The sequence below is a fragment of the Prunus dulcis genome, chromosome 4, assembly GCF_902201215.1.
Source record: "Prunus dulcis chromosome 4, ALMONDv2, whole genome shotgun sequence".
Lineage (NCBI taxonomy): Eukaryota > Viridiplantae > Streptophyta > Magnoliopsida > Rosales > Rosaceae > Prunus > Prunus dulcis.
The window spans coordinates 11,341,871-11,368,715 of record NC_047653.1 but is presented as its reverse complement, the minus strand read 5'-3'; the positions used below and the strand labels follow the sequence as shown (position 1 = coordinate 11,368,715).

Here is a 26,845-nt window from a genome sequence, read left to right as displayed (position 1 = left end):
CTTTTAGCTTTATGTGCAAGTCTTGTCCAACTGTCTGGGGGTTCGTTATCGTTACACAAACATCACCATAATAATAATAATAATTTGACACTTTCCATGTTTGGTCAACCATATCATCGCTTGGGTTGACTTGATTCTTCTCTAATTTTTTGGTTTCGTTGGGGGGAAGTAAGTTTAAACCACAAACTCTCAATTTGTCTACCAAAACTACGTGGATGAGTTAACCACCAAATGTCCCATGGAGACTGATATGTAGCTCAAATCAATTGGTTTTACTTCTTAAGATAGTATCCAATTAAGTTTATTAATGTCAAAATTTGGTTCAACTACTTACGTATTAGGAGGAGCTTATGATCTCATTGAAAATTCACTAGGTTGGTGTAATGAGTTAATAATGTATATTACGCTAATACTTTCTATCACGTTTAGTCTTATTTTACACTTAAAAGAGACAAACATATGCATACAAAAGAGATGCAACCTATAACAAAAATGTACTCATATCATATTAGACAACCGTTAAATCCCAAAAATTTAATAAAATTTTCAAGAAATGAGCCCATATTGAGGAATGCCATCGTATGCTAACCATGTATTCTATACATTAAATTAATCTGAATGGTCTAGTAATACAAACCAACTCTCTGTCTCAAACATTTCCTAAGCACATTTGATCTGGTTTATAATCTGAGGTGGTGGTCTGGGCCGGCCACCGCCCAAAACCCTTTCTTGGTATCTTCCCATCTCTCTCTTTTTTTAATCTTAAGCTTTCACACGAGCTCCCCAAGCTTCATATGCAAGAATGAGTTGTAATGCATTGTTTGGGAACGGGTCAATGTCTTTTTTAGCTGGAGATAGAATAGTATTGCTCAAGTTTGCTTTACTATATTTTAGTCTTAATAATCCAATTAGATGCATAGCCTAACAAACAAGGAAACCATCGGCATGTTTGGATGTAAAGCTCGGCTATCAAGGTATACTATACGAGACAACACAGCCTAGTTCTTCAGGACTTTGACCATCCAGGTTGGAGTAAAAAATCATATAAAGTTAGACTATTTTTCTTTATGAAAAAGGATAAAGCCAAAGTGTCCCAACCCTCAATTGGAGAAATTATTATATAGTATTAAAATATCGATACATGAAGTAATTCGTCAATATATTATAATATGGAAAGATGACACGATTAAAAATTATCATCTTTTATAATATCTGTAATATTTGACTGTATCCAAATTATAATATCACACTATTCTTTATTTGTCTTGATATTCCTTAACTTTTAATCTCAATCACATATTACAAGCACGGGTTGCGATCTAAATCAAAAATACCTATTTTTGTGTAGTTACCTTTTCATGAAAAGCTTTAAATAAGTATACTAAAAAAATGTCTTCAAGAACGGATAATTTTTTTCTATGTATAGGATCCTCATTGATGTCATAGCTCATAGGTTATGGGGGAGGGAGATAGATAGGCATATCGTCTTTGACAAACCACCAACCCACCCACTGCTCTGTAAAATATAGTCTAAACACCTGCAAGCAACACGTGATTGAGGAAGAGGTGGGTGATAAATAGACACAGAAATGGGAACAATTTATTTTGACTTGTTTCCTTTTCGTTGTGTGTTGACAATTTAATCTTCAGCCTACTCCACCATATAGGCTTAGACTTGCGTTGCAAGTTGCAAACCCTAGTTTGAATCTGGCTCTATAAAAAAAAAAAAAAACGGCCTAGGACCTAAACACTACCATATAATTTGTAGCATGCTCTTTTCCTATACCCTTTCCCGTTATTGCTGTCTAAATGACACCTCACTCACCACCCACTTTCTGCAAAAAGTCAAATGGGATAAAACTTCCCTATAAGTAATGATTTGATTTTAAGTTGTAAGAAACTTAGGATTTGTCATGACTCTCATGAGGTTTCATGGTCAAGGACCTCAAATTGTTTATGGTATCAAAGATTGCAAGTTTCACCAAACATCAAGAAAATTATTTCGACCATATTACTGATCACATGCCTCTGCAAATAGATGCTACTCTATTTTATAGAATGTAATCAATAATATGATTAGTAAATACGATACATGATTTTCAATTCGGTCTCTCCGCAAATTTGACCCAATGTATGTACGATGCTCGGGATTTTGGTCTAAATGCTCTACAAGATCCACCTACCAGCAGCATAAAGAGAAATACACAGAATGTGTCAAATGAATACTGGCAGACATTAATATACTTATGGTCCCTGTGTCAAAAGAATTGTTATGAGTCAATTATTTGGTCCCAAGAGCAGTTGAAGCAAGTAGGAAAGGCATTAGGGTTGTTGTCACCTTCACTTAACAGTAATGGGCTGGACAGCATGTGACAGGTAAGATGAATGGCAAGTAGTTGGCCATGAATAGGCGGTAGAAATTAGTACTGCTCCTCCAGCATTCAATTCACTGGGCTTTCTGTTGTCATGTATGTATTATTTAGGCCCATATAGCCTAGCCCGGGACTAGAGGTAAACTCCTTTTGGAAAGTTTGGGTAACATCACCATCATCTTCCAATTTTTACTTTTCCCTCCCAACTCCATCTACAGTACCATGTTTGATTTTATATGGTGTAAATTACACCAAAACATTACATTTTCTTTATGGGTTTTGGAAACTAAATCTCTAATTGAAAGTGAGTTTAGTGCACAGGTTGAACTACATTTAAGCCACAATCAACTTGATCAATAATCCAAATTATATTTCTCGAGATTTAAATGAGGGTGGGAAAAGTGATCGAGAAAGAAAAACAAGTTTTAGAATATTCTCATTTTATTCTTTATTATGTGAATTTTAAATTATTATTATTATTTGATACAAGAGTGATATTGGAAAATGGGTGTTTTCTCTCACATACACATTGTCAAGGTGTCATGAGGGTTCGAACCATAGACTACTGGTTTGTAAATCAAGATCCTTTTTATTGGGTTAGACCCCGTTGATAATTTTAAATTATTTTTGATATTGTACTTTTAAGCTTTATGTATAAGTGACATGAAATAGTGGTGGGGGGGTGATAATAGAGATGTTAGGTTCTAAAGCAAAGAATACGATTTCATGCAGAAACACATGTGCTTGTCTCATGAAGATGAGGCTTGTGCAAGTCACATACTTACTATTATCATAGATGCACCAATAAAATGCAACAAAAGTTGGAATTTCCTTTCAAAAGTAAATTATACAAAAAAAATGTATATCAATTGCTTGTTATAATAAAATAAAATAAAAATAAAAAACAAGTATTGGTCACTCTATATATATATATATTATTATTTTTTTTAATTTTAATTTGTTGTTTTCCGACTGGGGAGTGACGTTAACAAAAAGAGGGTGCTCCACATGCGTCCATGCTGGCGATTTTCTCAACATAATGGTCAAAAAAACAAAATAAGGTACCTTTTCATTACATTTTCTACGGCATCCATCCTTCATATTAATTCGATGTAAATCAAATCATAAAAAGAGAGTTGGATTACATTTTAAAGCAAGTTATTTTTGGAATGTTTTGATTGTCAATTTTCTCAACTATTTAGGGATTGAAGCACAATTGGCAGTTTCAAACTTCCTTTTCTTTTTTTTCTTTTTTTGTTGTTGAAGATTTTCAAACCTTAATCAAAGAACATGAAGAAAGTTAAACCCTACTATCCAAAAGAGAATTCAAACCTTCAAAGAAATTAAACCCGCACATATTATATTCATATGAAAAAAATTTAATTTCGAATCCCCTTTCCTCTTCGATCAAAAAAATATTAAAAAGTTCTAAATAAAAAGGAAAAAAGAGAGGGGGTGTGTAATTATTTTCTTGTTACACGAAGATGAATCGTTTGCGGAGTGACAATAATATCATAGTAAAACAAATTAAAAACTAAAATTTGTTTTTTTTTTTTGTTAATACATATATAGAAAATTTCCAAAAGTCCCTTAACACACAAAAATCCAACTATTTTCCCACCCCCAAATTTTTATTTCCAACCCTCAAATCTTAAGAATTAAAATCAAAAGTCTAAAGCCAAACGTTTCCTTTCCCACTTTGTCACCCATTTTCCTTTTTAATAGAAACACAAACAAGAAAATCCCTCTCTCTTCTCCTCTCTCTCTCTCTCTCTCTCTCTCTCTCTCTCTCTCTCTCCATACACTGATACACACACAACAACAACAACAACAACATTGCTCAAGCCCCAACCCAAACAACCCCAAGCAGCATAGGGCTTTGTTCCCCGCTCTCTCTCTCTCTCTCTCTATCTCTCTCTGCCCGTTATCGGATCTGATTCACAACCCCAAACCCACACACTTCCACACCCGTTTCTTGTCCGATCCCATCAAATTCCCACCCCACTTTCTCTGGAACCAACAAACAAATCGGCCGATTTTCCAAACCATCATCAAAACGCCACCGTTTCGGCCGCACCCGGGTCGGATCCGATCGGCGTCGGCGAAATTTCTCGGGCATTTTCATTACCAAATGGGAATGCCCAGTAAACGATGAGCAAAGCCCGAGGGGAAGAAGACGAAGACACCGAGTGCTTCTACGAGTCTCTCGATCGCATTGTCTCCTCCTCTTGCTCCTGCTCCACTTCCAACTCCGGCTCCGACACCGAGTCCGACCCGAACCCGAATTATGCAGTACCCAAATTCCCAATGGGGGCCTCCATCAAATACGACGTTTGGATCTCCGAGCCTTCCTCCGTCTCCGAACGCCGTTCTAAACTCCTCAGCGAAATGGGTCTCACCGGCGACCCGGTTCTTACCCGGGCCAAGCCCCATCTTGGTTACGCCGGCGACTTCGGGCGGTCGGTGTCGTCGGACTATTTGATCAGTCAACTGAGTTCTGGTGGTGGAGGCGTTAATGGCATCGTCCGTTCGAAATCCGACGGAGGCGACCAGTGTAATAACGCTTGTTCTACTTCATCTATTTCTTCTCCTCCAATTCTTTCGATTCGTTGTGCTTCGGGTGAGGCTGAGACCGAGCCTGAACCAGAAACCGGTTCTTTTGTAAATAGAAATTCAAAAAATTGCGTTTTGAAGTCTTCAAGCGGTAAAAGCAACTCATCTCCACCGAATAAGCCGCCTTCCGGGAAAAATTCCAGAAGGGCAGACGAGATTCGAAGCGATTCCAAGGTTGATGAGGAGTTGGATTGTAATGGGATTGTTAAGGTTACTGATGGCAATGGCAATGCCCAAGTTTGTACCATTAGGAACCTTGACAATGGGAAAGAGTTTGTTGTGAATGAGATTAGGGAAGATGGTATGTGGAACAAGCTGAAGGAAGTAGGGACTGGGAAGCAGTTGACCATGGAGGAGTTTGAGATGAGTGTTGGTCATTCACCAATTGTTCAAGAACTCATGAGGAGGCAGAATGTGGAGGAGGGTCATAAGGATGGTTTGGAGTCCAATGCCAACGGGGGCAATGGTGGAGTTTCAAAGCTGAAGAAGAGAGGGGGTTGGTTTAAGAGCATCAAGAGTGTTGCAAGTACCATGACGGGTCATAGGGATAGACGGAGTAGTGACGAGAGGGACACGTCGTCGGAAAAAGGTGGTCGGAGGTCGAGCTCCGCCACGGACGACAGCCAGGATGTGTCCTTTCATGGGCCGGAGAGGGTGAGGGTGAGGCAGTACGGGAAATCATGTAAAGAGCTCACTGCAATGTACAAGAGTCAGGAGATTCAAGCGCATAATGGGTCTATTTGGAGTATTAAGTTTAGTTTGGATGGGAAGTATTTGGCTAGTGCTGGTGAGGATTGTGTGATCCATGTTTGGAAAGTAATGGAGAGTGAGAGGAAGGGTGACCTGTTGATGGAGAAATCAGAAGATAGCAATTTCAACTTGTTATTTTCCAATGGGTCACCGGAACCATCTTCAGTCTCGCCGAATGTGGACAACCATGTTGAAAAGAAGAGGAGAGGGAGGTCGTCAATCAGTCGAAAATCGGTGAGTTTGGACCATTATGTGATTCCGGAGACTGTGTTTGCACTTTCAGAAAAACCCATTTCTTCATTCCAAGGGCATCTTGATGATGTGCTTGACCTCTCTTGGTCCAAGTCACAGGTTTGTTACTGTTCTGATATTGTAGGAGTTTGTTTTAATTTCTCCTTCTGCGCCTTTACATTATTTGCTTGGATGTTTCTTGATGCCAAATGTTGGGTGGTTTTTAGTGGATGTTTGTTTCTCTTTCATATGATCCAAGGACACCATTAACTTTGTGTATCCAAAGCAATCTGACTGACCTTCCTTACTACTTTGTAGCCTAGGATTTTGTCTTTCTTTTCGTTATGAGTCACTAGATACACATGGAGAGGGATATATGAATTGAGTCGTATGAAGGGTCCAAGAGGATAGGTTTTACTTAAGGTACAGATTTTGTTGCATAGTGGGACATTCAAATACTGTAGATAGTTTTCTCTTTGTTTTCAATTGACAGTTAACAGAGAGGAACTTTAAAATACGTAGGTTTTCGTTATGATTACACCTTCTAGGTTTTGTTATGTGCACCTTGCAATTGGTGAAGCAGCTCTGTTAAGTTTCTAGGAACACAAAGACAATAAATCATTGATAACTTTTACCATATTTGGATAAGTCAATAGGAGGTCTGATAAAATGCCAGAGTAGAAATTTGGGGAAGGATCATTGATCTGGCTCAGGAATTATCCGATGCTGGTGCATATGTTATCTGATTCTGGAACTATCCTTACTCTAGTATATATGCTGTTTATTTCCCTAATTCTAGGCACTTTCAAAGTGAGTGCATTGGTGGAGTGTAGATATCTGATAAATGAATGAAACATTTGACTACCACTTGACTGTTTCCATAGTATAAATATTTGATTGCTCATGTCTCTCTTTATCTGTATTTGAACTTGGACAATTGCTTTCTTGAGATTTTCGAACAACATTATTTTAAATTTTAAGTGTATAAGGATGTATTCATGATTACTTTTCAATGGAATCATCAAAATCAGATTAATAAAGGGTAGGAGGATCTAAGGTTGAAATAAACTCTGTCACAGATAAGTGGTGTGATGGTTGCTTATGTTCGTAGGATCCTCAATAAGTTCAAGTCTTGGATATGCCATTACTATTATTTTTTAGTCATGCGTGGAAATTAAAACAATGCACGTTTCTGTTCACTGCCTTTTGGTAAGGGTGTTTTAGTGGGATCCAAAGGGCTGGCATAGGGAATTGGCTATAATCATTCAATGTAGCAATTGTTTAATAAAAAAAGGATGACTGTGGAAGAAATGGCGTTATCAGTAATTAGATAGAGTAGCATAGTTTTTATGTGAGGCACTTTTTATTTATTTTTATCTCTAACTTTTGATTATTTTGAGAATACTCAAAATTTCAAATTATAACCCTAGACATCTTCTGGTCAAGAAAATCCCTCAAAACCTTATTGACTTATGTGTGCCCTTTTTCTTCTTTTTACCAAATATAAAATTTCTTTTAGGATATGTTTTTGTAAATAAGTCTTTCCTTAATAATATGTGTAGAAAGATAGACGCAGATTCATTTAAATGGTGTGAAGAGTGTGATGGAAATAATGTGGATAGTTTGTTTTTTATTCTCGCCAATTTTTTCCTTTTGCAGAATGCCTAAGTAAGATTTTTTTCCTTTCCTTTTCTCCAGCACCTGCTCTCATCTTCAATGGACAAAACTGTGCGCCTGTGGCATTTATCTACCCAGACTTGTTTGAAGATATTTTCACATAGTGACTATGGTAAGTATATTTGGCCTGCGTTCAGCTATTACTCTGCCATTTTGTTTGGCTCCTACCTGAACGACCGTTGCATAAAAAGGCGCTAATGTGCACACGGCTTCCTTCAGGGGTTATAAAACCACTGAAAATTCAAGTACTTACATTTGATGTCAAGGAAAAGGAGTTTCATGTCTAATATTGAGTATGACTATTTCATTTTGGGCTCATGTGGTAAGGGGTGGGAAGGGTATTTGTTAATCTTGCCAAGAAATTTTGTTTTGAATCCTTCCTTAAGTGTGTTTATCCGATTTCTTATAGTTTGGTTTGGTGGTTTAACATCTTTTCTGAAAGAGAATAGTATAAATCTGCAAGAGATATGCATATCTCTCCCCATCTCTTATCATTTGTTTCTAATAACTCTATTTTGCATGTGCCTTGATGCAGTAACTTGCATCCAGTTTAACCCTGTTGATGATAGATACTTCATTAGTGGATCACTTGATGCTAAGGTTCGCATATGGAGCATCCCTGATCGCCAAGTGGTTGATTGGAATGATCTGCATGAGATGGTCACAGCTGCTTGCTACACTCCTGATGGTCAGGTTAGGCCATATCTTTTGTGCTGTCTTTATGTAATTTTTAATTATCGTTCATATCTCAAGACATTTGTGTTGATATTTGAAGGGTGCCCTAGTTGGTTCATACAAAGGGAGCTGTCGTTTATACAACACATCCGGTACAAGTTGCTCTCTCTCTCTTCCCTCTCCCCCTCCACCAAACACCCACCACCCCCCCCCCCCCTTTCCCCCCCTTTTCCTTCCTTCCTCTCCCTTTCTCCCTCTCTGTGTTTGTAGCACGCTCGACTAATAAATGTTTTCAACTTTTTCAGAGAATAAGTTGCAACAGAAGAGCCAAATTAATTTGCAGAACAAGAAAAAGAAATCTCATCAGAAGAAAATCACGGGTTTTCAGGTAATAATTGGCTTGATCCCTTTTACTCTGTTCAGATGATACTTTTAGCCATGACAATGAAGGGTGCTGATCCTTATTCCCTTCTTACGATTACAACTTGGCTTTTTTCCAATCTTGTATTTTCATCATTCTTTGATTATATGAGTGGCAAGTTTTATGGATTCTTTTCAGTTGCTAATTAGTCTCATTTGATAGTTCGCACCCGGAAGTTCATCAGAAGTACTCATCACATCTGCGGATTCACGAATCAGGGTTGTTGATAGCATTGATCTGGTTCACAAGTTCAAGGGTAAGCACATGTTGTTCTATGATTTTTGTCATTTGTTATTTTAGCTATTTCAAATTGTATGATATATGAATTTTTGCCCCTCTAATCTGATATAGTTTCTTAAGCCAATGGTGTTACCAAAACTTTATGCTTTGTGTTTCTTTACTTCCATGACTTTTCTCGGGTCATTTATGGAAGCGCTATAAATGGTGTCAAATTGCTGGTATTATATTTTTCTTCAACTTTGGTTTGTTACCCAGTTGAGTGCATGTTCAGTAACAAGATAATATAATGGAGCAGAGAGATGTGTTTTCTAGGCATTAGGTGCACGATAATGCTTTGCCTGCTAGATCCATGAACATGTTATCTCAAATATCAGCGCATGCATCTTAGAGGTTTGCGTTTTTCATAGGGTGACTTGGTCTTATTTTTTTGCAGGATTTCGTAACGCAAATAGTCAAATCTCAGCCACCCTCACTGCAAATGGTAAATATGTGGTATCTGCTAGTGAGGATTCTCATGTATATATATGGAAACATGAAGCTGATTCCCGACCTAGCAGAAGCAAAAGCGTTACCGTCACACGCTCCTATGAGCATTTCCATTGCCACGATGTATCAGTGGCAATCCCTTGGCCTGGAGTGGGCGATTCATGGGGATTACAAGATGCAGAACAGAATGGGCTTGACAACAATCTTGATGAGGTCTCCACAGCCAACCATCCCCCTACGCCTGTCGAGGTGGCTAATGGCAATGAGGGTTCACGTTCGGCATCTGGTTGCACCAATAGCCCTCTTCACGGAACCATTTCGAGTGCATCCAACACTTACTTCTTTGATAGAATTTCAGCAACATGGCCCGAGGAGAAACTTCTTCTAGCTACTAGGAACCGAAGCCCGCGTGTTAGTTTTGATTTTACGAATGGTTTTAACCAAAACATGTCAGCCTGGGGTATGGTGATTGTAACTGCTGGCCTTCGAGGTGAAATTAGAACTTTCCAAAATTTTGGATTGCCTATTCGGATTTAAGGAGCCAAATAATTGGGACCCTTGATCCTGGGGAAGTTGAGTTGATAATGCTACAAAGGAGCCAGTCCATTTTCCCTATTGGCAAATGTGTTTAGAGAGAGAGAGAGAGAGAGAGAGAGAGAGAGAGAGAGAGAGAGAGAGAGAGATTTGGTGAGATTTGTAATATTAGAGCGTTCCATTTGTTACCCTTGTGCTTGTTGTGCCAATCGGATGTGGAGTTCAATTGGAGAGCCAGTCCGATCGGACAACAAGAAAGAAAATAGATTTGTTGAAGAAAAAAAAAATTAAAAAGAGAAAAAGAAAAACTACACCGTGAATTTAGAAACCGATGAATTTCTGTAATCGGGGAATTGTAGAGTTATGAGATGGGAAAAGCTTATTTAATTTAAAAATGAAAATTCTTTTTACAGCTTATGTGCGCTAGTCTTTGATTTTCTTTTCTGCCCTCTGTGTACCTCGTAATTTTATATTATAATGACACTTGGCCTTGGAGGAATAAAATTTCAATTAAGCTATTTACACCACAAAAAAAAAAAAAAAAAGAACGTTCAACATCCTAAATTTCTGAAGGCTAGCACTAAATAATTCAAATTTCTTGAGCTTGTATGGAATTCTTTTTTTCTTTTTTGTTAAATAAGGGGCAATAGAAATTTATTCGATCAACAAGAAAATAGTATACAAAGAACAAAGGCTGTAAAGGATTAGGCAAGCATTCCTAGACATAAAGGCGAGGTCTTGCCTGATAAAGGATTGAGCTTGCATGGAATTCTTACCTTATAATGAAGCAGCGGCAAGTTTGAAAGACCAAGCTCAGCTTTGTCTGCAAAGATGCCCCCATCAATCCAAACATGAACATTTCACAGTGGACACCTTCCCACCATCAAAGCTGGAGCTGAAATAATCGTATGTGCATGCTGCTATGTAACATATATTTGTTTGCAGATGATGCATGCTTTACGGAGTTAATAACGCAAGGGAGGAGAGCATTTTTGTGCTTCAGTGCCTCCTATTAGGGAGGAGGTTAATGAAAGCTTTACGTTCTAATCTTAGTATAATTTGAATGGAGGAGATCCCAAAACTGTAATTTGAATGACTCAAAAAAAATCATTATAATAATTAACAAAAAAGAAGCCCAATTCATGGTTGAGCAAAATCAAGATTGGAACCAGAAAATGTAATCCCAACAAAAACTATAGTTGAAGACGGTTTCTATATCCATTCATTTCACTTCAGATACCTAGAAAAGCTTTGAGTAGTGCATCTTTCTATTTTGGCTTTATCTTGTTTTGAATATTTTGAGATAATAATTTCTTAGACCGAACTGAATGGACGTTACCCAATTTGCAAGTAACAACAAATATAAAACCTGATAAAGCACAAATCTTTCAAAATCATATAGGAGAAGGAGAAGCAACAATTTGAGGATCACCAATTTTGTCTTCCATAAAAATGGATTGTAATGCCAAAAAAAAAATAAAAAATAAAAAATAAAAAATAAAGGGGAAAACAATGGAACAAGTTCTCTGTCTCTGCTCCGTGGGCCATTCTTTTCTTGGGTAAGAGATGGGCTTGTATGTGCCTGGATATAAAAGCCCAAGCTTACAAGCAAAATGACATTGGCAAAAAGCCCATGCCTTTAGGCCGAAACCAGATATGGCTTCCACCAAGTTTCAAACCAAATTTCTTTTTCACTCCCTATCACCAAAAGGGGGCCAATTCCAACTTGTCATAATATCCAATAAATCCAGAAAATTGAGGCATACTCCAGAGCAAACCTGCCAGCTCTGCCTCTAAACCCACAACTCTCTGTCCTTTTGTTACAGCACTTTCTCTTTGCAGGGCACAGCCCATAACACATAGGATTAGGAGTGGTGGAACACTCCGGTGAAAAAAGACCAAAAAAATATCCATTCCTATAATCCCATGTTTCTAAAGCAAGGAAAAGATATTAAGAGACATATCAAAGGAAATCCAAATCTCACAACCTCATTGGTTGCTTGAAATTGATGTGGCAGACTCACATGCTGCAAATTATCTTATCCTCTCTGCCACTCATATCCCAAATATACTATTTTAGTGTCTTGCCAAGTGCCAAAACCACTCTGTATAAATACAAACTGGTGTTCCTTTTCAAGTACTTGAGCTCAGCTTCACCCTCTCACCCCACCACAATATCTTCTTCACTGTCGTCTCCACTTGTGAGAAAGTAAAAGAAAACCCAATTCGAAGTAGTCAAGAAGCATTACTTTGCCAGTGTCAATGGCTCTTCAGGCTGCTTCTGTGGTTTCCTCTGCTTTCTCGGTTCCCAAAGAGGTTTTTGCTTTTATCAGTTACTTTGTTCTGAGAAAAGTTTCTTCTTTGTTGTTAACGCCTAAGAAGCTAATGGGGTTGGTTTTCTTGGAATTTTTTTTTCTCAGGGAAAGTCCAGTGCATCTTTCAAGGATTCAAGCCTGTTTGGAGTGTCATTCTCAGATAATCTCAAGGCTGAATTCAGCTCTGTTGCATTAAGCTGCAAGGTAGGAAAATTTACATTTTTTTTCTTCTCTTAATTTCCCTTGTTTATTGTTTGTTCTGAAGAATAGAAAAATATCTTGAAATTCATTAAGCTTTTCATCTGTCATTTGCTATAAATGATGAGTTGAGGCAATTGGTTGTTACTTTCCAAAAAGAAAAACAGTATGTCTAATTACTTGCTGAACATGGGGTTCTGTTAATTTATATTTGGATAATTCACTGAATTTTGTGTGGATAAAAAAAATGGTTTTAATTACAGAGAGAATTCAAGCCTGTCAGAGCCCAGACAGCGGCCACAGCATCCCCAGCAATCACCAGGGGTGCATCAGAGGGGAAGAAAACTCTCAGAAAGGGCAGTGTGGTGGTCACTGGTGCCTCCTCTGGACTGGGTCTAGCCACAGCCAAGGCTTTGGCTGAATCAGGGAAATGGCATGTTATAATGGCCTGCAGGGATTTCCTCAAGGCTGAAAGAGCTGCCAAGTCCGCTGGCATGCCCAAAGAAAACTACACAATTATGCATCTAGACCTTGCTTCCCTCGACAGTGTGCGCCAATTTGTCGATAACTTCAGGCGATCGGAGAGGCCACTTGATGTGCTTGTGTGCAATGCTGCTGTTTATCAGCCAACTGCTAAGGAACCTTCATTCACTGCTCAAGGCTTTGAACTCAGTGTTGGGACTAATCATCTCGGGCACTTCCTTCTTTCGCGGTTGCTGCTCGAAGATTTGAACAAATCTGACTACCCATCAAGGAGGCTCATCATTGTTGGCTCAATTACAGGTACTTTATTCAAATGAAGAAAAATAGTTCTTGTACATTATGTGCTCTGCTTTCTAGAATATGTGCTAAAGTTTGTAGTGTTGTTTGCTTCTGTGAAATGGTACAGGGAACACAAACACCTTGGCCGGTAATGTGCCTCCAAAGGCCAACCTTGGGGACTTGAGGGGACTTGCAGGGGGCTTAAACGGTCTAAACAGTTCGTCCATGATCGATGGTGGAGACTTTGATGGTGCCAAGGCCTACAAGGACAGCAAAGTCTGCAACATGCTCACAATGCAGGAGTTCCACAGGCGCTACCATGAGGACACCGGAATAACCTTTACTTCCCTTTACCCGGGTTGCATTGCCACAACCGGTCTGTTTAGAGAGCACATTCCCTTGTTCAGACTTCTGTTCCCTCCATTCCAAAAGTACATCACCAAGGGCTACGTCTCAGAAGAAGAAGCCGGAAAGAGACTTGCTCAGGTAAGAACTGGAGGAGCATTAAGAGAGCTTCTATAGTAAAATGGCATGGTGCATATGTTTTTATTTATTTCTCTTGTGCATGAATCCTCTTGGTTGTTTCTGATTACTTAGGTTGTGAGCGACCCAAGCTTGACAAAGTCTGGAGTCTACTGGAGCTGGAACAAGGATTCGGCTTCCTTCGAGAACCAACTCTCCCAAGAAGCTAGTGATGCAGAGAAGGCTCGCAAGGTGTGGGAAGTCAGTGAGAAGCTTGTGGGTTTGGTCTAGTTCAGAATCTTGATGTTTTTGTCAACAAATGTTTGCCTTGGAGGAGGAGGATGTCACCAGATCAGGCCCATTGTAGAGTGCAGAATTTGAAATCAACTGCTGTAATGTCATAGGCAATTTTCTCGTGTGGATGACTAGTGCTAGTTACAAATGTCAATAAAATCACTCTCACCTCTGTTGCAAAGTGCAGATGACCCCATTTCTTACAATTTTTTATTTTTTTATTTTTTGCTTTTATATATTTATCTTATTTACTTCAAATATTTACAACACAAAAGGTATCAGAATGTCGTAAACAAGTAAATGCGATGCATTTACGTCTTCTAACTTAATACATGGCAAGTAGTTTAAAGTTCATAAGCAGGAAACCGTGCTTCAGATGGTTCAGTCATGTCCAAAAGGAGATGAGCCATTCCTCCAACACCTTCAAATAGGGAGTAGGGCCGATCTCCTCCATGCATCGTCCCCTCTGATATGAGATTTAGCGCTCTATAATGTAGGAAGCAAGCAAATGCTTTGGCTCTGTACAAATATTCCACCTTACCCGTTAATCGGTAGAGTGAAAGAAACACATAAGTGTTCCCACTGATGCCATGACAAATGCCAACTCGCTTTAGCAGACCCCGGTTCCACACCACCTCCCCTGCATCTATGGCGGCTTGCAGAAACTCCTTGTCTCCAAAAACCTAATGGAATAAAATGCATAGACTAAAGAGTAAACTACACCGCAAGTACGTTGATAGATTATTATTAAAGTTGAACAAACCATCCAAGGCATACAACCATAAAACAAAAAAGTCTCATGTTTGGACTGCAGACCACATCCATAAACAAAACGTACATATCAAATTATTTAGGTACGCTACAAGAAAAAACCGTATTTTACTGAAGTTACTAATAATATGTAATGGCAAGAAACCCACCACTTTTATCTCATTTTGTATTATTTCAGTTTTCAATAACGATGCGAAAATAAAAATAAAAATCTGTCTGAGTTAGTTTCTCAATTGATTTTACTATGCAGTACTCCCAACCACACTGCTTTGAAAACACAAAAGGAGGAGGAAGCCTTTCCAGTCTCACAGAATTAAAGCAATACTTAGTTCTTCGCCTCTATTTACCACACAAAACTACAATATCCAAACTTTAGTCCAACAAGTTTTCATAAGATATCAGCCTGGTTATAATTACCTCAGCTGCTCTCACAAGTGTAAGAGCAACTCCAGGAGCACCATGGCACCAGTGCACAAGACGGTCTGATTCACTTCCTTCACTTGAAGGAAAGTTGCCGCTGGGAAAACGATTCTTAATCATGTAACGGAGAGTACCCTTAACATCCTCCACCTCATCAGGTTTGAGTTGCATGCTCATCAAAACATGCATAATCCCTGCCAGTCCATGGGCAGCACCCCAGTATTTCTTCCCGTGCCATTCGTACATCAATGAGCTTCGTCCCTTCTTAGCCAATTGTCTACCAGCCTTTATAATTTCATCCACAACTGATCTCTACACAAATTACTCGGTGAATAAATGGATAAACAATTCAGTGTATTCAGAACCAATCAGAAGAAAGATTTCAGGAAAAATCGTCTTACCATGCGAGTAGTAGAAATTGTCCCGTTTCCTATATGCTTGTTTAAGAATGAACAGGCCCATAAGAACCCAGCTCTACCATATAATAACTCATTTGGAAGATCACTAGGCAGCTTGATCTGCTCTTAAGAGCAAAATAGAATGTCAATACAGGCAAACATACCAAGGCAAATTTTTATGAGGAACAGTGCCTTTAGGGCAGGAAACAAGTGATACTGTGAACCACCTCTTTAAATTGTGATAAGTAGCGGTCAAGTAACATTTGATCACCAGCATGCTTTGCCACGACAGCACCAAGGGCACAAACGCCAGCCCGGCCACATGTGAATGACACCCGCCTGCAAGCCCATGCAGAACATAACAAAGCTACTCAAGTTAAATTACTCATTCCCCAAAAGCAAGGACGCCCGAACTGAAACGACATCCAATAATTCTAGAAGCATGCGACTACTCCCTACTCCTCATGGTCGGTAAGCTATGTTAAACTGCAATTAGAAGTATTACTTTCGATATTATTCATGAACTTCAAAACAGATACCAATCCACCACCAATACTAACAGAATAACCAAAAAAAAACCTCCGGCTCATCACTTAAGCTATATGATCTGGTACTGCTTTTACGAGGGCAAGGTGACACACAAGTGAGGTTTACGCTAATGAAGCAAGCCCACATATGAAACACAACCTTAGTTTATCTATATTTTTTAATTCAAACATGGACAAGCTGAATACTGTTTGCCTTTCACAGAATTGCTCAGTTCTCATGGCAGGTTAGCTATCATCTTCACACCCACTAAAAGAGCTAAAGTTACCTATTAAATGTCACAAACAAGGACGATTCAAACTCAAAGGTGCATGCTTAGAGAGAGAGAGAGAGAGAGAGTACTCAGATCCTCTGGAAGCAGAATCACAGGCTTTAACTATCTCAGAGCACAATTTAAGATAATTTTCATTCTTGGTGACTTGGTAGGCTTTAAAGGCCAAGAAGGCAGTCCCAAGAACCCCTGTGTACAAAGTATAATCTTCCACACGCTTTCCACTTAATCCCCATGTCTGCCTCACCACCTAAAACCAAAACATAAACCCAAATCACTTACATGGCATTCTCAAAACCCAAATACTAACAACCCACAAACCCAAAACCAAAATTTACTGAAAAACGAGAAAAAACCAAGTCTTTCTCAAGTTGGTATGTCTAAAATTTCCAATAACCAAGAAACCATAACTAGAATTCACGAGAAAATAAGTATCATATCTGTATGCTGGGGAGTTCTAAAATCTCAAATAAATGGAAAATTAAGAGAGAAAAAATTAAGTGAAAAGAATCATCCTGTTGTGAGTGCAGGTGAGTACCGTTTCTTTGAGGTCCAAAGCCGAGCTCTTGAGCATGTCTGAGAGTGTTTTGTAAGGAAGGGAGAGGAGTTTTGTGAGTGAGTCTTTGGGCCTTACAGAGGCTGCCTCGTCTGCTGCTGCCTCTGCCACAAAGTCTAGCATTTCGTTCGGGAAAAATCGATCCGCCATTTCTCGCTTACGCACAGAATCAAGGACAACTGGTGGCGTTACTTTGCTTCACTGGGTTCACCGCTGCCAGTGTAGGCTGTGCTCGAGCTCTCTCGAACTACTTACACGTGCGCAGGCTGCAGCTTAGTAGGCGTTTGGTTCGCGGGTATTCTCGGATAGTGGTTGAGCTTTGAGAATAAGAAATTAATTCCTTGCCGTACTTAATATAGTGAAAAAATAACACCACGTAACGCTATAATTATCGGTTCAAAAATTATTCGAAGATTAGGAATTACAATGCAAAGTCATATATTATAGAAATAAAATTGGACAATTGTGCTAATATTTGATATAGTGTAAGAGATTTTAAATTTAAATCTCGTATTCACGAAAACAAAATCTTCAAAATAATAAAATAATCTCGTATGACAACATATGTCAACTTATCTCACGAACTAGATTATTACAATTGAACTTGACAACATCAAATCTCATATTCCACTGACTTTTGAAAACTACATAGGTTTAATTGCGTTCTTGCAAATGTTACAATTTAAAAAAAAATCAACGGGAGCTTTAATGAGAATTCAAATTTGAGACTTTTTCGATCCTATAAGGCCCAACCCGACACAGCAATTTTTCGTGACATTTTGTATCGTGTTTACAGGTCGTGTACAAGTTTGAAAGGTCTAGCTAGAAGCCATACTTGGGCCGGGCCAATAAAATGAGAAAAACCAGACTTGGGCCGGGCCAGAAAAATGATCTGATGATGGTTCCATCCAAAAGGCAAACCCACACCCAAAACGCACAACATAACCTACCCGCCTGCTCCTTTTCTCTCTAGTCAGTCGTCACTATCCTTGTAAACCCTAAACCCTGACTTTATTGCTCTCATCTCATTTGCAGAAGCCTCCGCTCCGATAGCCCCCAACTCTCTCAGGTCAGTATTGCTCACCTAAAATCCTAATTAGGGTTTTGCTTCCCAAGTATGTTTGCATATATTTACAGCTAACTCTTCTTGTAATGAAAATCAGATTTTTCAACAAAAAGTAATGGGGAAGAAGAGAAAGCACAGCGAGGCTGAGGCTGCGACTCGAGAAAAGAAGGAGGAGGAGGTCGCTCCAGAGAGGCCTAAGCGAACGCTTTCCGGTTGGAAGGAGAAGAAGGATGACCAAGTAAACCAAACTGGATCAACGACATTCTTTAGGAACAAAGAGAAGGTCTTGGTTACTTGTTCTCGTCGAATTAGCTACAGGTCAAAATCGAGTTCCATTTTTTCTCTGCTTCTAGCTCGTTGTTCAATTTATTCAAAACTAGAATGATTCGTTCATACTCATCGTGCAACTTGGTGAGAGTTGGGGAGGTCAGAGAGGTAGAGATGTGCGGAGGTCACAGGTTTGGTTGAGAGAGGAAAGATGAGAGTAAAATACCAAATTTATTGAAAATGGAACAAAAGAAGAAAGGGGGTAGTGTATAATGGATATGCTATCTTTCTATCCATTATCAAATTTGGTTCAAAATGGTTGGAGTGTACTGGACAGTTCATGAACTTCCAACAACAAAGAGGGTTTCTACAATAACCTTATATATTTTCCCTGTGATGAATGATTATGCTAATAATTTTGGCTTATATTTGCATGTATGTCTGTATCCATAAGTGTATATATAGATATGTTTGTATATGCTTATATGAATGATTATATATGTGTAGGTATCGGCATTTGATGTTGAATGTGGTGGACCTATTGCCTCATTGTAAGAAGGACAATAAAGTTGAGTCTAAGTCAAGTAACGGCGCAACTCTTAATGAGCTGGTCGACCTAAAGAGTTGCTCTTCCTGTATGTTTTTTGAGGTCAGTTTTCTTATTATTTCTTTCTTAACGGGTTTAGCATTTGTTAGTTGATATTATTTAATACTATGTGTCCTTTTTTAATTAATAAATTGATAGTGTTAAGATTTTAGTCGGTGACACCATTTACATGTGTACTGATAATTTGACCAGTGGTTAAGCAGTTGATAGAACTCTACGTTTAGGACATTTTAGGTGTTTGAGATAGGGATAATAGCACATTGAGGTTGCTGGTTTTCTTTGGTTTTCTATGTGCTGATTTGTACTTTTGTTTGGGGACTCTCTGAATTACAGTGCAGGAAGGGGAAAGATCTTTATCTGTGGATGTCAAAATGTCCTAATGGGCCATCTGTGAAATTCTTAGTGAATGCTGGTAATGTTGCTACTTTTTTTAATTTTGCATTAAGTTGATTATCAAGAAAGATTGGCTTATCTCATCCGTTGTTAAAAATTTTGGGAAAAATTGTGATTAACGCAAATTGTTTGATGACTTTCAGTGCACACAATGGAGGAATTGAAGCTTACTGGAAATCATCTAAAAGGGTCACGACCTATTCTGACTTTTTCATCCAATTTTGATAAAGATGCCCACTGGAAGCTTTTGAAGGAAATGATCACTCAGGCATGTTTATTTTGCTTCCTCCTTATGTAGCAATAAACATTATCCTGATTGTGCCCTGCTTGGTTGCTTGTGATCTGTTTGCCTGGTTAATTTAGATATTGTTTGGAATTTGTCCTACAGTATATCTTATTTTTTCCTATTAAACTTTATACTCAGATATTTGGCATTCCAAAGGAGCACAGGAAATCTAAGCCCTATCATGATCATGTCTTTGTTTTCTCTATCGTTGATGACCACATTTGGTTCCGAAACTATCAGGTACTGATTTTGTAGATTACAGTTTTTTGTTGAAGACAGTTGTGGTCTGACTTACATCTTATTATTGAATATTAGAATTGATTTTGGGTCCTTTATATTTTCTGCCCAAAATATAAACTGTGGCAGCTTTAAACCTTTTCGAGTTTAAATGCCAGTGTTGCCCTTGCGCAGGCAGCGTAGATGCTCATATGTGTTTTATGTATGACCTTTTATTTTTAGAACTTTTAACTTGCAACATAGTAGCATGACCTCTTCTCCGTGTTGGATGTATTATTAAGCAAGCATCCATGTATGAAGGTATCAAGAGTTGGTAGTTTGCTTTAGATTTCAGAGTCATTTGTCAAAATTTGTTTATCTGTCTCTTTGCAAGATCGCTGCCTTTTAGTAGCCACCTCAACATAACAGTTATGAAATTCTTAGTTACTAATTTGAGTATGAAGAATTGACAGTAATGTATACATCACCAATAACCAGTGGGTTACCACAATTTTTGTGGGTAATTGAAAAGTTATCAAACGTGTGATTAAGTGGATGGTAGGCATAGGAAGGGGGGATCAAGGAAATAATTTGATATTTTATCTGATATTTGGGGACATTTTTATGGTTAATTGACCAATAAGCCCTATGAATTTAAAGTTTTACTATTGCCACCCCAAATTCTACCCGCCCACTTCAAACCAAATTTTGAAAATACCATCTTACTCAACCAATCCCCCATCATTCCCATACTCCTAAATCCTATCTATCCCTAATATTTGTAGTTACTTTAAATGGATGTGGCCATGGGTTGAGTAACATGGTATTTTTCTTCTGGGGTCAGTCACTACCCTCCCTTGGGAGCCCAACTCTGGCCTCCAGTTTGAAGCCAGCCGCTGCTGGCCTCACTCACCCAAGGCGCAGCGGTCATTGCTTTTTTGGATTTTTAAAAGTTGTCCTTAAGAGTAATTTTATGCTAGGATATAGTTGTGATAATTTTTTAAGAAAGGGTGGGAAGTGCATGATAAGGACTGCCGACAGTGTCAGTCTGAATTTCTTGTAAAACATTGATGATGCTTGTGTGTTAGTGGTTTTAACTAATTATACTCTAAGCTGATAAGGACTGCCGACAGTGTCACTCTGAATTTCTGCATGAAATTTTTTGATGGCACCCTAGTTTTCAGGTTGTAGCATATCAAAATTTGGTAGTGCAGATTCTGGAATAGAATAGGCTTATAAAAGAACATATTACTAACCATCCATACTCTACAATAGCTAACAGAGTGGTAGTGTAGATTCTCAAATAACTACAGAGTTAAGATTTGCCTCATACCATATTGTGTAACATTTGCTTAATACAACATTATGTTTGTGTGTGCTCAGGTCACGTATATTTGTTAGTCGTATTATTATTATTTTTTAAATTGCTGACACTACTTCTGCATACTTCTTGACCTTTCCACCCCTTTAAATTGCAGATATCGGTTCCACATAACGAATCAGATAAAATAGCTCGAGGGGGATTAGATAAAATGACCCTTGTTGAGGTTCGTAGTGATACTTTGGTCCGGTTCTTTATATTAGGGTATCTATGATGACAATTTAACTCAGAGAACTGGTTGTATATAGGTTGGACCACGATTTTGTTTGAATCCTATCAAGATATTTGGCGGCAGCTTTGGAGGACCAACATTATATGAGAATCCATTTTACATATCACCTAATCAGGTGAGATATCTTTATATAATTTTTTGTTTGCATCTTGAATTCTTGATTTTGTTATGTCCAATTATTTATGCCTGCATGGATGAGTAGCAATTAACAGTTAATTTTTAGGGTTTAGGGTTTGAGGTTCCTTGGGAACTCTCTCTCTCTCTCTCCCCATATGCAATGATTTACTCTTATATTGATGGAATATTTGTAATGCTACAGATTCGTGCACTGGAGAAAAAGAAGAAGGCTGGGCATTATGTGAAGAAAGTCAAGGCAAAGACGAGGAGAAAAATGCATGAGCTTGACAACCCACTTGAGGCTGATGAGTTTTCTGAGATGTGGAAGGAATGAAAACTTTCAACTCCTGTTCTTCTCTTTGAAAAACAGAATTATGATTTACAAGTCATGTTGTATCCCATACATGGAAATGGCAGATTTTGGTTCTAACTGCCCATGCTCTTTCAAATATTAATTCTGTCCCAGCTGGATTATTAGCTTTTACATACATATGCAAGCGTGGTGGTGTTGCATTTTCATATCTTTTCACTCTAAATGTTCAATTTTTTTTCTTCGCCAAACTTAGGAATTGGGAGGGGGAAAAACACACACGGGTATCATGGGTGGTTTGAACGAACTCCGAATTACTTGAGAGCATACTAAAAACCTGAATGAAGCATACTAAAAACCTGAATGAATCCAACAAACACTCGATTGGTTACATGTTCAAACTATTTACTAGGCTTTGTTTTGTTTTTATTTGATGAAGTAAAAGCGCGCGCACAATATTTTCGTTTAGGGATAATGCAGGTTCAGATGAATCCCGAATCACGGTGGTATTTCTATCCTCATATTTTCAGTCTGAATATTTTAATTGACATTATTTTGGTGTTTTCATAATAAAAATGAAAACGATAACATGCCAAAATATAACACTCAACTTCTGAAAGATCATACCAATATTTATAACCTTGTTCGTAGATAGAAAATAAACAAAAATACAACCAGAAAAAAGGAAAAAGATCAAAGGACAAACGAAAAAGATTAGAAGCAAGTTATTTTTTCAGCCATGGTCACGGTGACAAAGCAAAGCACAATGATACTTGTCCTCCTAATGGGAGGCCCACTCAGTCCAGTTTGCTTCACTTCCGACCCTCGGAATGCTGTTGACCCTCGTATACTTATCTACATTGAAGGTGGCCCCACACATGGCCCCTTCACTGTCTATCCTTGGCATTGGCTTCATCTTGTTCATTGGATGCTCAAAGCTCATCAATCCTCCCTCACTATGAAACAAGCATCCTGCATAATAATCAATCAATCACAACCCTTGATTTTAATTAAAGCAACCTCAGCAATAATTAAAGCTTAAAACATAATTAATTAAGGTACCTTTTGGGAAGGGAGCAAATGATTTAGCACACCCCTCTTTTATGACCTCTAATTCATCAGAAATTACAACAGATCCATCAGCTGCAATACCCCAGTAAAGCTGCACTCCACCATCAGAACCCTACAATCACAAAACATTAAATTTATGAATTTCATCCAAATTAAAATTATCCATAAACTTTTGGGTCCAATTTGTTAAAAAAATTTGCTCTGCACAAGAAACTAAGAACACATACCAGTGCAGCAAAGACATTTCCACCCTTGCTGTCATAGACAACAAAAGCAAAGCTTCCATCAAGATCCTTCACAACCTGATCAGCTGGGTAGGGACCCCTGTCACGAAGGGTCCTATAAGCTTCAATCACAAACATGGCCTCATTGGTATTTTTTGTTAGACCATACTGCTTGTTTAGCAAACACAGATTGTTCAAGCTCCCCAAGAACAGGCAGTATATATCATCAAAACCACAGAACAACCTGAAAATTGATCAAACCACCCACACAAAACAATAAATATATATAATACAATAGTATGGAAAATTAAATTAAGATCAACTAAATTTGAAGTGTTTTTGTGTGAATATAAACGATAGTCTAAAACTACAAAGGGTTCAAATTTGAGATTATTGATCTGCAAGTCAAGATTATTTTTCACTGAGCTAGACACCGTCAGCATAAATTTGAAAATTTTGGATGAAGAATTAGTACCTCTGGTGTTGGGAGTAAAAGGGTTGGTCTGGCTTGACATAAGCAAGCACTGCAGCACGGCCAAAGCCCATGGAGAAGGAGTTGTGAGGATGGTGGTTGAGGAACTCTGTGAGAGTCTCTTCTGGGAGCTTAGGCTTCTTGCTTCCATTCTGAGAAGCAGGACTGTTCAGCTCCTCTGGTGGGTGAGCACAAGCCTTGTGGAAAATAGCCAACATTTTGGGAAGAAAAAAAAAAACTACGCAGATCAATCAGCCAACTTCTTTGCTTGAATATACTTTCTTTTTTTCTTTGTTGCTTTTTTAGGGCGAGGAAGGAGATTGTAAATGGAGTTTTTATCTCTTTATAAGGTCACCTTCTTTTGGTAAAAGGAAAACCCACTTGGGAGTATTATATAGCTGTGGTGACGTGGATCTTAGTAGTGTGTCGATGGATAAGCTTCTCGTACTTCAAGATATTCTTATCCTTTTGTCTTATTTCGACTCAAGAATTTCTTGCATAGTGACCCAAAATAAAGATAGAAGCTGTTTTGGTGGCCGACCTTCTTGCTTGCAAATACTGTGGGAGCAGTAGCTGCTTGACTTGACTTGTAGTTGAAGAAATTGAAGTTCTTTTGGACCATGCTATGGGAAATTTAATAAATTTTGGGATAATTCTGTTCATCTTTTGTTTTCTAATGGGGGATGGAGTTGCGTGAGATATTGGTTTATTTGACAAGGGAGGAAAAAGAAGGAAATGGAAAAGTTAATCGGAATGGCATCATCATAAGAAAAAGACAAGAGGCTAACTAGGTTAGCTGTTCATTTTCGTCTTTGTTGTCCGGAAAAGGACAAGCTCACTGCTCTGTCTAATTAGCCTAACTCAGATTTGTGTTTGTTTTTATAATTAAAAACTTAAAGCAATAATAAAATTATACTTTAATCCAAATGTTTTGTTCCATCAATCTTGAGTTTCAAGGCCTAACATCCCTGGTTTCTTTAAAAGCATGTTTAGAACCAACTCAGATTTACAATAAAGTGCTTGAACAAATTTAGAAGGAAACAATCAAAGCAAGTGTGGAATTAGCTGGCTTTTTGGTTTTTTAGTATAAAGTTAACCATGATTATACTTAGGGATACGTATCAAATATTAAGAATGGTGGTGAGTATACACATTTATTAAAGTGACAAGCAAAAATATTTCTGATGCTTATAAATCAATTTTTTATATATATTTATTGTCTTGATTTGTGGAGATTTTGATGTTAATTAAAAAAATGAAATTGAGATATGGTTTGGCATGGTATGATGGGCTCTTTTAGGCTTATCCAAAGCAGCTAACAGTGGCAGGGATAAGAGTTAGCTAGCTCACCTGCTGCAACACCCCAATCACCTGGGGCCCAATGTAGTTTTTGAGTGCTTTGTGGGTTTTGGGATTTGTGACTTTTTAAGCTTTTATGATTTTGGTTCTAGGAGAAGATGCTCAAACCCACACTCCCCCCAAAAAAAAAAAAAAAAAAAAAGAAGAAAAAAAAGAAAAAGAGAGAGAGAGAGAGAGAGAGCAAATGCTGTTCCCTAGAACTAAAATCACATTTGGTGCATGACCCACCTCATGATTCATGATGCCATGACAGAGACAGACCACCCATCTCATGTTCAATAAATACCTTTCAATTCTTGACTACTTATTCCTTTATTAATTAAATATTTTCAAAATTAGGAATGAAATTAATTCAAAGAATAATTGATCTAATTTTAATTCTTTTTATTTCTAAGTTCCTCATCAATTCATGATTTCGCTCATTCTTAATAAGTAAACCTCTCATAAATTCTGAGTAATTTTTTTTGTTAAATTATAGAAACATACAAGAGACATTATCCAATTGAAACTTACCCCTGAAAAAAAAACATTATCCAATAGAAATGAAATTAACACTTGTGGAGCCACCCCTAAAACTGATGGGCTGTAGCCTCTGGTTTGGTGATTTCTATATTGTAAAAGTTGAATCTCATGCGTCAATCCTTATCAGGCAATGCATGCTCAAAATTACTAAAGAGACTATATATGCATTCAAATATGGCTGCATCTACCACACTTAAAAATTATTAATCAAACATGAGTTTATGCAAGTTGGTAAGAGTTGGTGTGCTTTCCATCTCTGCATTCGAGTTCGAATTCCTCTCCTATAGTTTACTTTATATTAAATTAAAGTAGAAAATCGCTTGTATATATATATATATTAATAACATGCATGACTTACAGAAGAACTCGTACCCGAGTTGGATCGAATAATTAACCTAATTACTGGATTAGTTTAGTAATGGAGTATATGGACAAGGTAAGAGGTTGCGCTTGGTACAATCACCTATCGAACTTGTGTCGCTTAACAAAGTTTAAAGTCTCTAAACTCTTTCTGGTACAAGCTTTCATTTCTCGTATAAGATTTTTCTTGATTTGTATACTAAAAAAGTCATCATGCACTGGCGGACCTATTAAGGTGCATCTGCACCTCCTTCGCTAGAAAAGCCTTTTCAGGATCTGCATATTGTCTCTTTGCTAAGGTTTCGTAGTGTGCTCCAAGTGTTTGACAAATTGCCTCAACCAAGGCTTGAAGGCGCTGGGCTGTTGTTGCACGCTAGGTTGTTTATGGGTGCATCGCGTCTTTTTCTTTTAAACATCCTAGGCCAAACGACGTCGTTTTGGACCAGGATTTTAAAAAAAGTAATTCGTGGACTTTAAGAAGCTCCGATGTATAGGCTGCTTAAAAAATGATAAGGGGCTATAAAATAAAAGGGCTTTTAACAAGCTTTCTATTTCTTCTTTTTAAATTAATTGTTTGGCTTAAATTAATTGCGAGTGAAGATAGTTTCCAATTCAGGAATTATTTCTCAAGACTGCAATTCAGTTGCTTTTCTTAAACACATACCCACTTTTTGTTTTCTTTCCTTAGCAAATTATTTTTATAATGAAAGAACATGTCATTAGCACATCCTTTTCTTTTAATAATAGAAAGAAGGAAAATATCACTTCATACGTGGAGGAAGAAGAAGCACAAGTGCTTTCGCTCTTGCTTTTAAAAAAATAACAATAATAAAGCTTGTAGTCTTTTCAAAATTGTACCTTTACTAAAAAATTCATGGATCCGCTAGTATGGACTCACCCAAGTAAAAATTTTCCTTTTTGTTATTATAGCATATGAGTGCAAGATAATTTTTTTGGGATGCTAATAACA

At 37.9% G+C, this 26,845-nt stretch overlaps 5 protein-coding genes across 5 annotated transcripts; 3 read left to right on the top strand and 2 right to left on the bottom strand.

The window, feature by feature from the left end:
• The first annotated feature begins 4,143 nt into the window (after positions 1–4,143).
• LOC117624963 (WD repeat-containing protein 44) lies at positions 4,144–10,416 on the top strand. The gene is made up of 7 exons (XM_034356504.1): positions 4,144–6,086; positions 7,665–7,755; positions 8,179–8,336; positions 8,419–8,470; positions 8,624–8,706; positions 8,902–8,995; positions 9,413–10,416. The coding sequence occupies exons 1-7, from the start codon at positions 4,524–4,526 to the stop codon at positions 10,000–10,002; spliced, it is 2,631 nt and encodes an 876-aa protein (XP_034212395.1). The 5' UTR covers positions 4,144–4,523; the 3' UTR covers positions 10,003–10,416.
• Positions 10,417–12,050: 1,634 nt separating this feature from the next.
• On the top strand, positions 12,051–14,236 carry LOC117624012 (protochlorophyllide reductase, chloroplastic). Its single transcript, XM_034355116.1, has 5 exons — positions 12,051–12,315; positions 12,420–12,518; positions 12,776–13,295; positions 13,402–13,760; positions 13,872–14,236. Exons 1-5 carry the CDS (start codon positions 12,262–12,264, stop codon positions 14,025–14,027), a joined length of 1,188 nt encoding a protein of 395 aa, XP_034211007.1. The 5' UTR covers positions 12,051–12,261; the 3' UTR covers positions 14,028–14,236.
• Positions 14,227–17,336, bottom strand: LOC117624011 (lanC-like protein GCR2). Its single transcript, XM_034355114.1, has 6 exons — positions 16,975–17,336; positions 16,508–16,686; positions 15,847–15,958; positions 15,623–15,739; positions 15,219–15,533; positions 14,227–14,713 (listed from the first exon to the last, which is right to left on the bottom strand). Exons 1-6 carry the CDS (start codon positions 17,140–17,142, stop codon positions 14,375–14,377), a joined length of 1,230 nt encoding a protein of 409 aa, XP_034211005.1. The 5' UTR covers positions 17,143–17,336; the 3' UTR covers positions 14,227–14,374.
• Positions 17,337–17,893: 557 nt separating this feature from the next.
• Positions 17,894–22,078, top strand: LOC117626742 (ribosome biogenesis protein BRX1 homolog 2). The gene is made up of 9 exons (XM_034358567.1): positions 17,894–18,061; positions 18,156–18,376; positions 18,833–18,974; positions 19,266–19,344; positions 19,469–19,593; positions 19,750–19,851; positions 21,306–21,374; positions 21,457–21,555; positions 21,760–22,078. Exons 2-9 carry the CDS (start codon positions 18,174–18,176, stop codon positions 21,889–21,891), a joined length of 951 nt encoding a protein of 316 aa, XP_034214458.1. The 5' UTR covers positions 17,894–18,061; positions 18,156–18,173; the 3' UTR covers positions 21,892–22,078.
• A 389-nt stretch (positions 22,079–22,467) lies between these two features.
• Positions 22,468–24,006, bottom strand: LOC117624784 (stem-specific protein TSJT1). The gene is made up of 4 exons (XM_034356234.1): positions 23,638–24,006; positions 23,166–23,406; positions 22,930–23,050; positions 22,468–22,839 (listed from the first exon to the last, which is right to left on the bottom strand). The coding sequence occupies exons 1-4, from the start codon at positions 23,850–23,852 to the stop codon at positions 22,649–22,651; spliced, it is 768 nt and encodes a 255-aa protein (XP_034212125.1). The 5' UTR covers positions 23,853–24,006; the 3' UTR covers positions 22,468–22,648.
• Between the last annotated feature and the right edge of the window lie 2,839 nt (positions 24,007–26,845).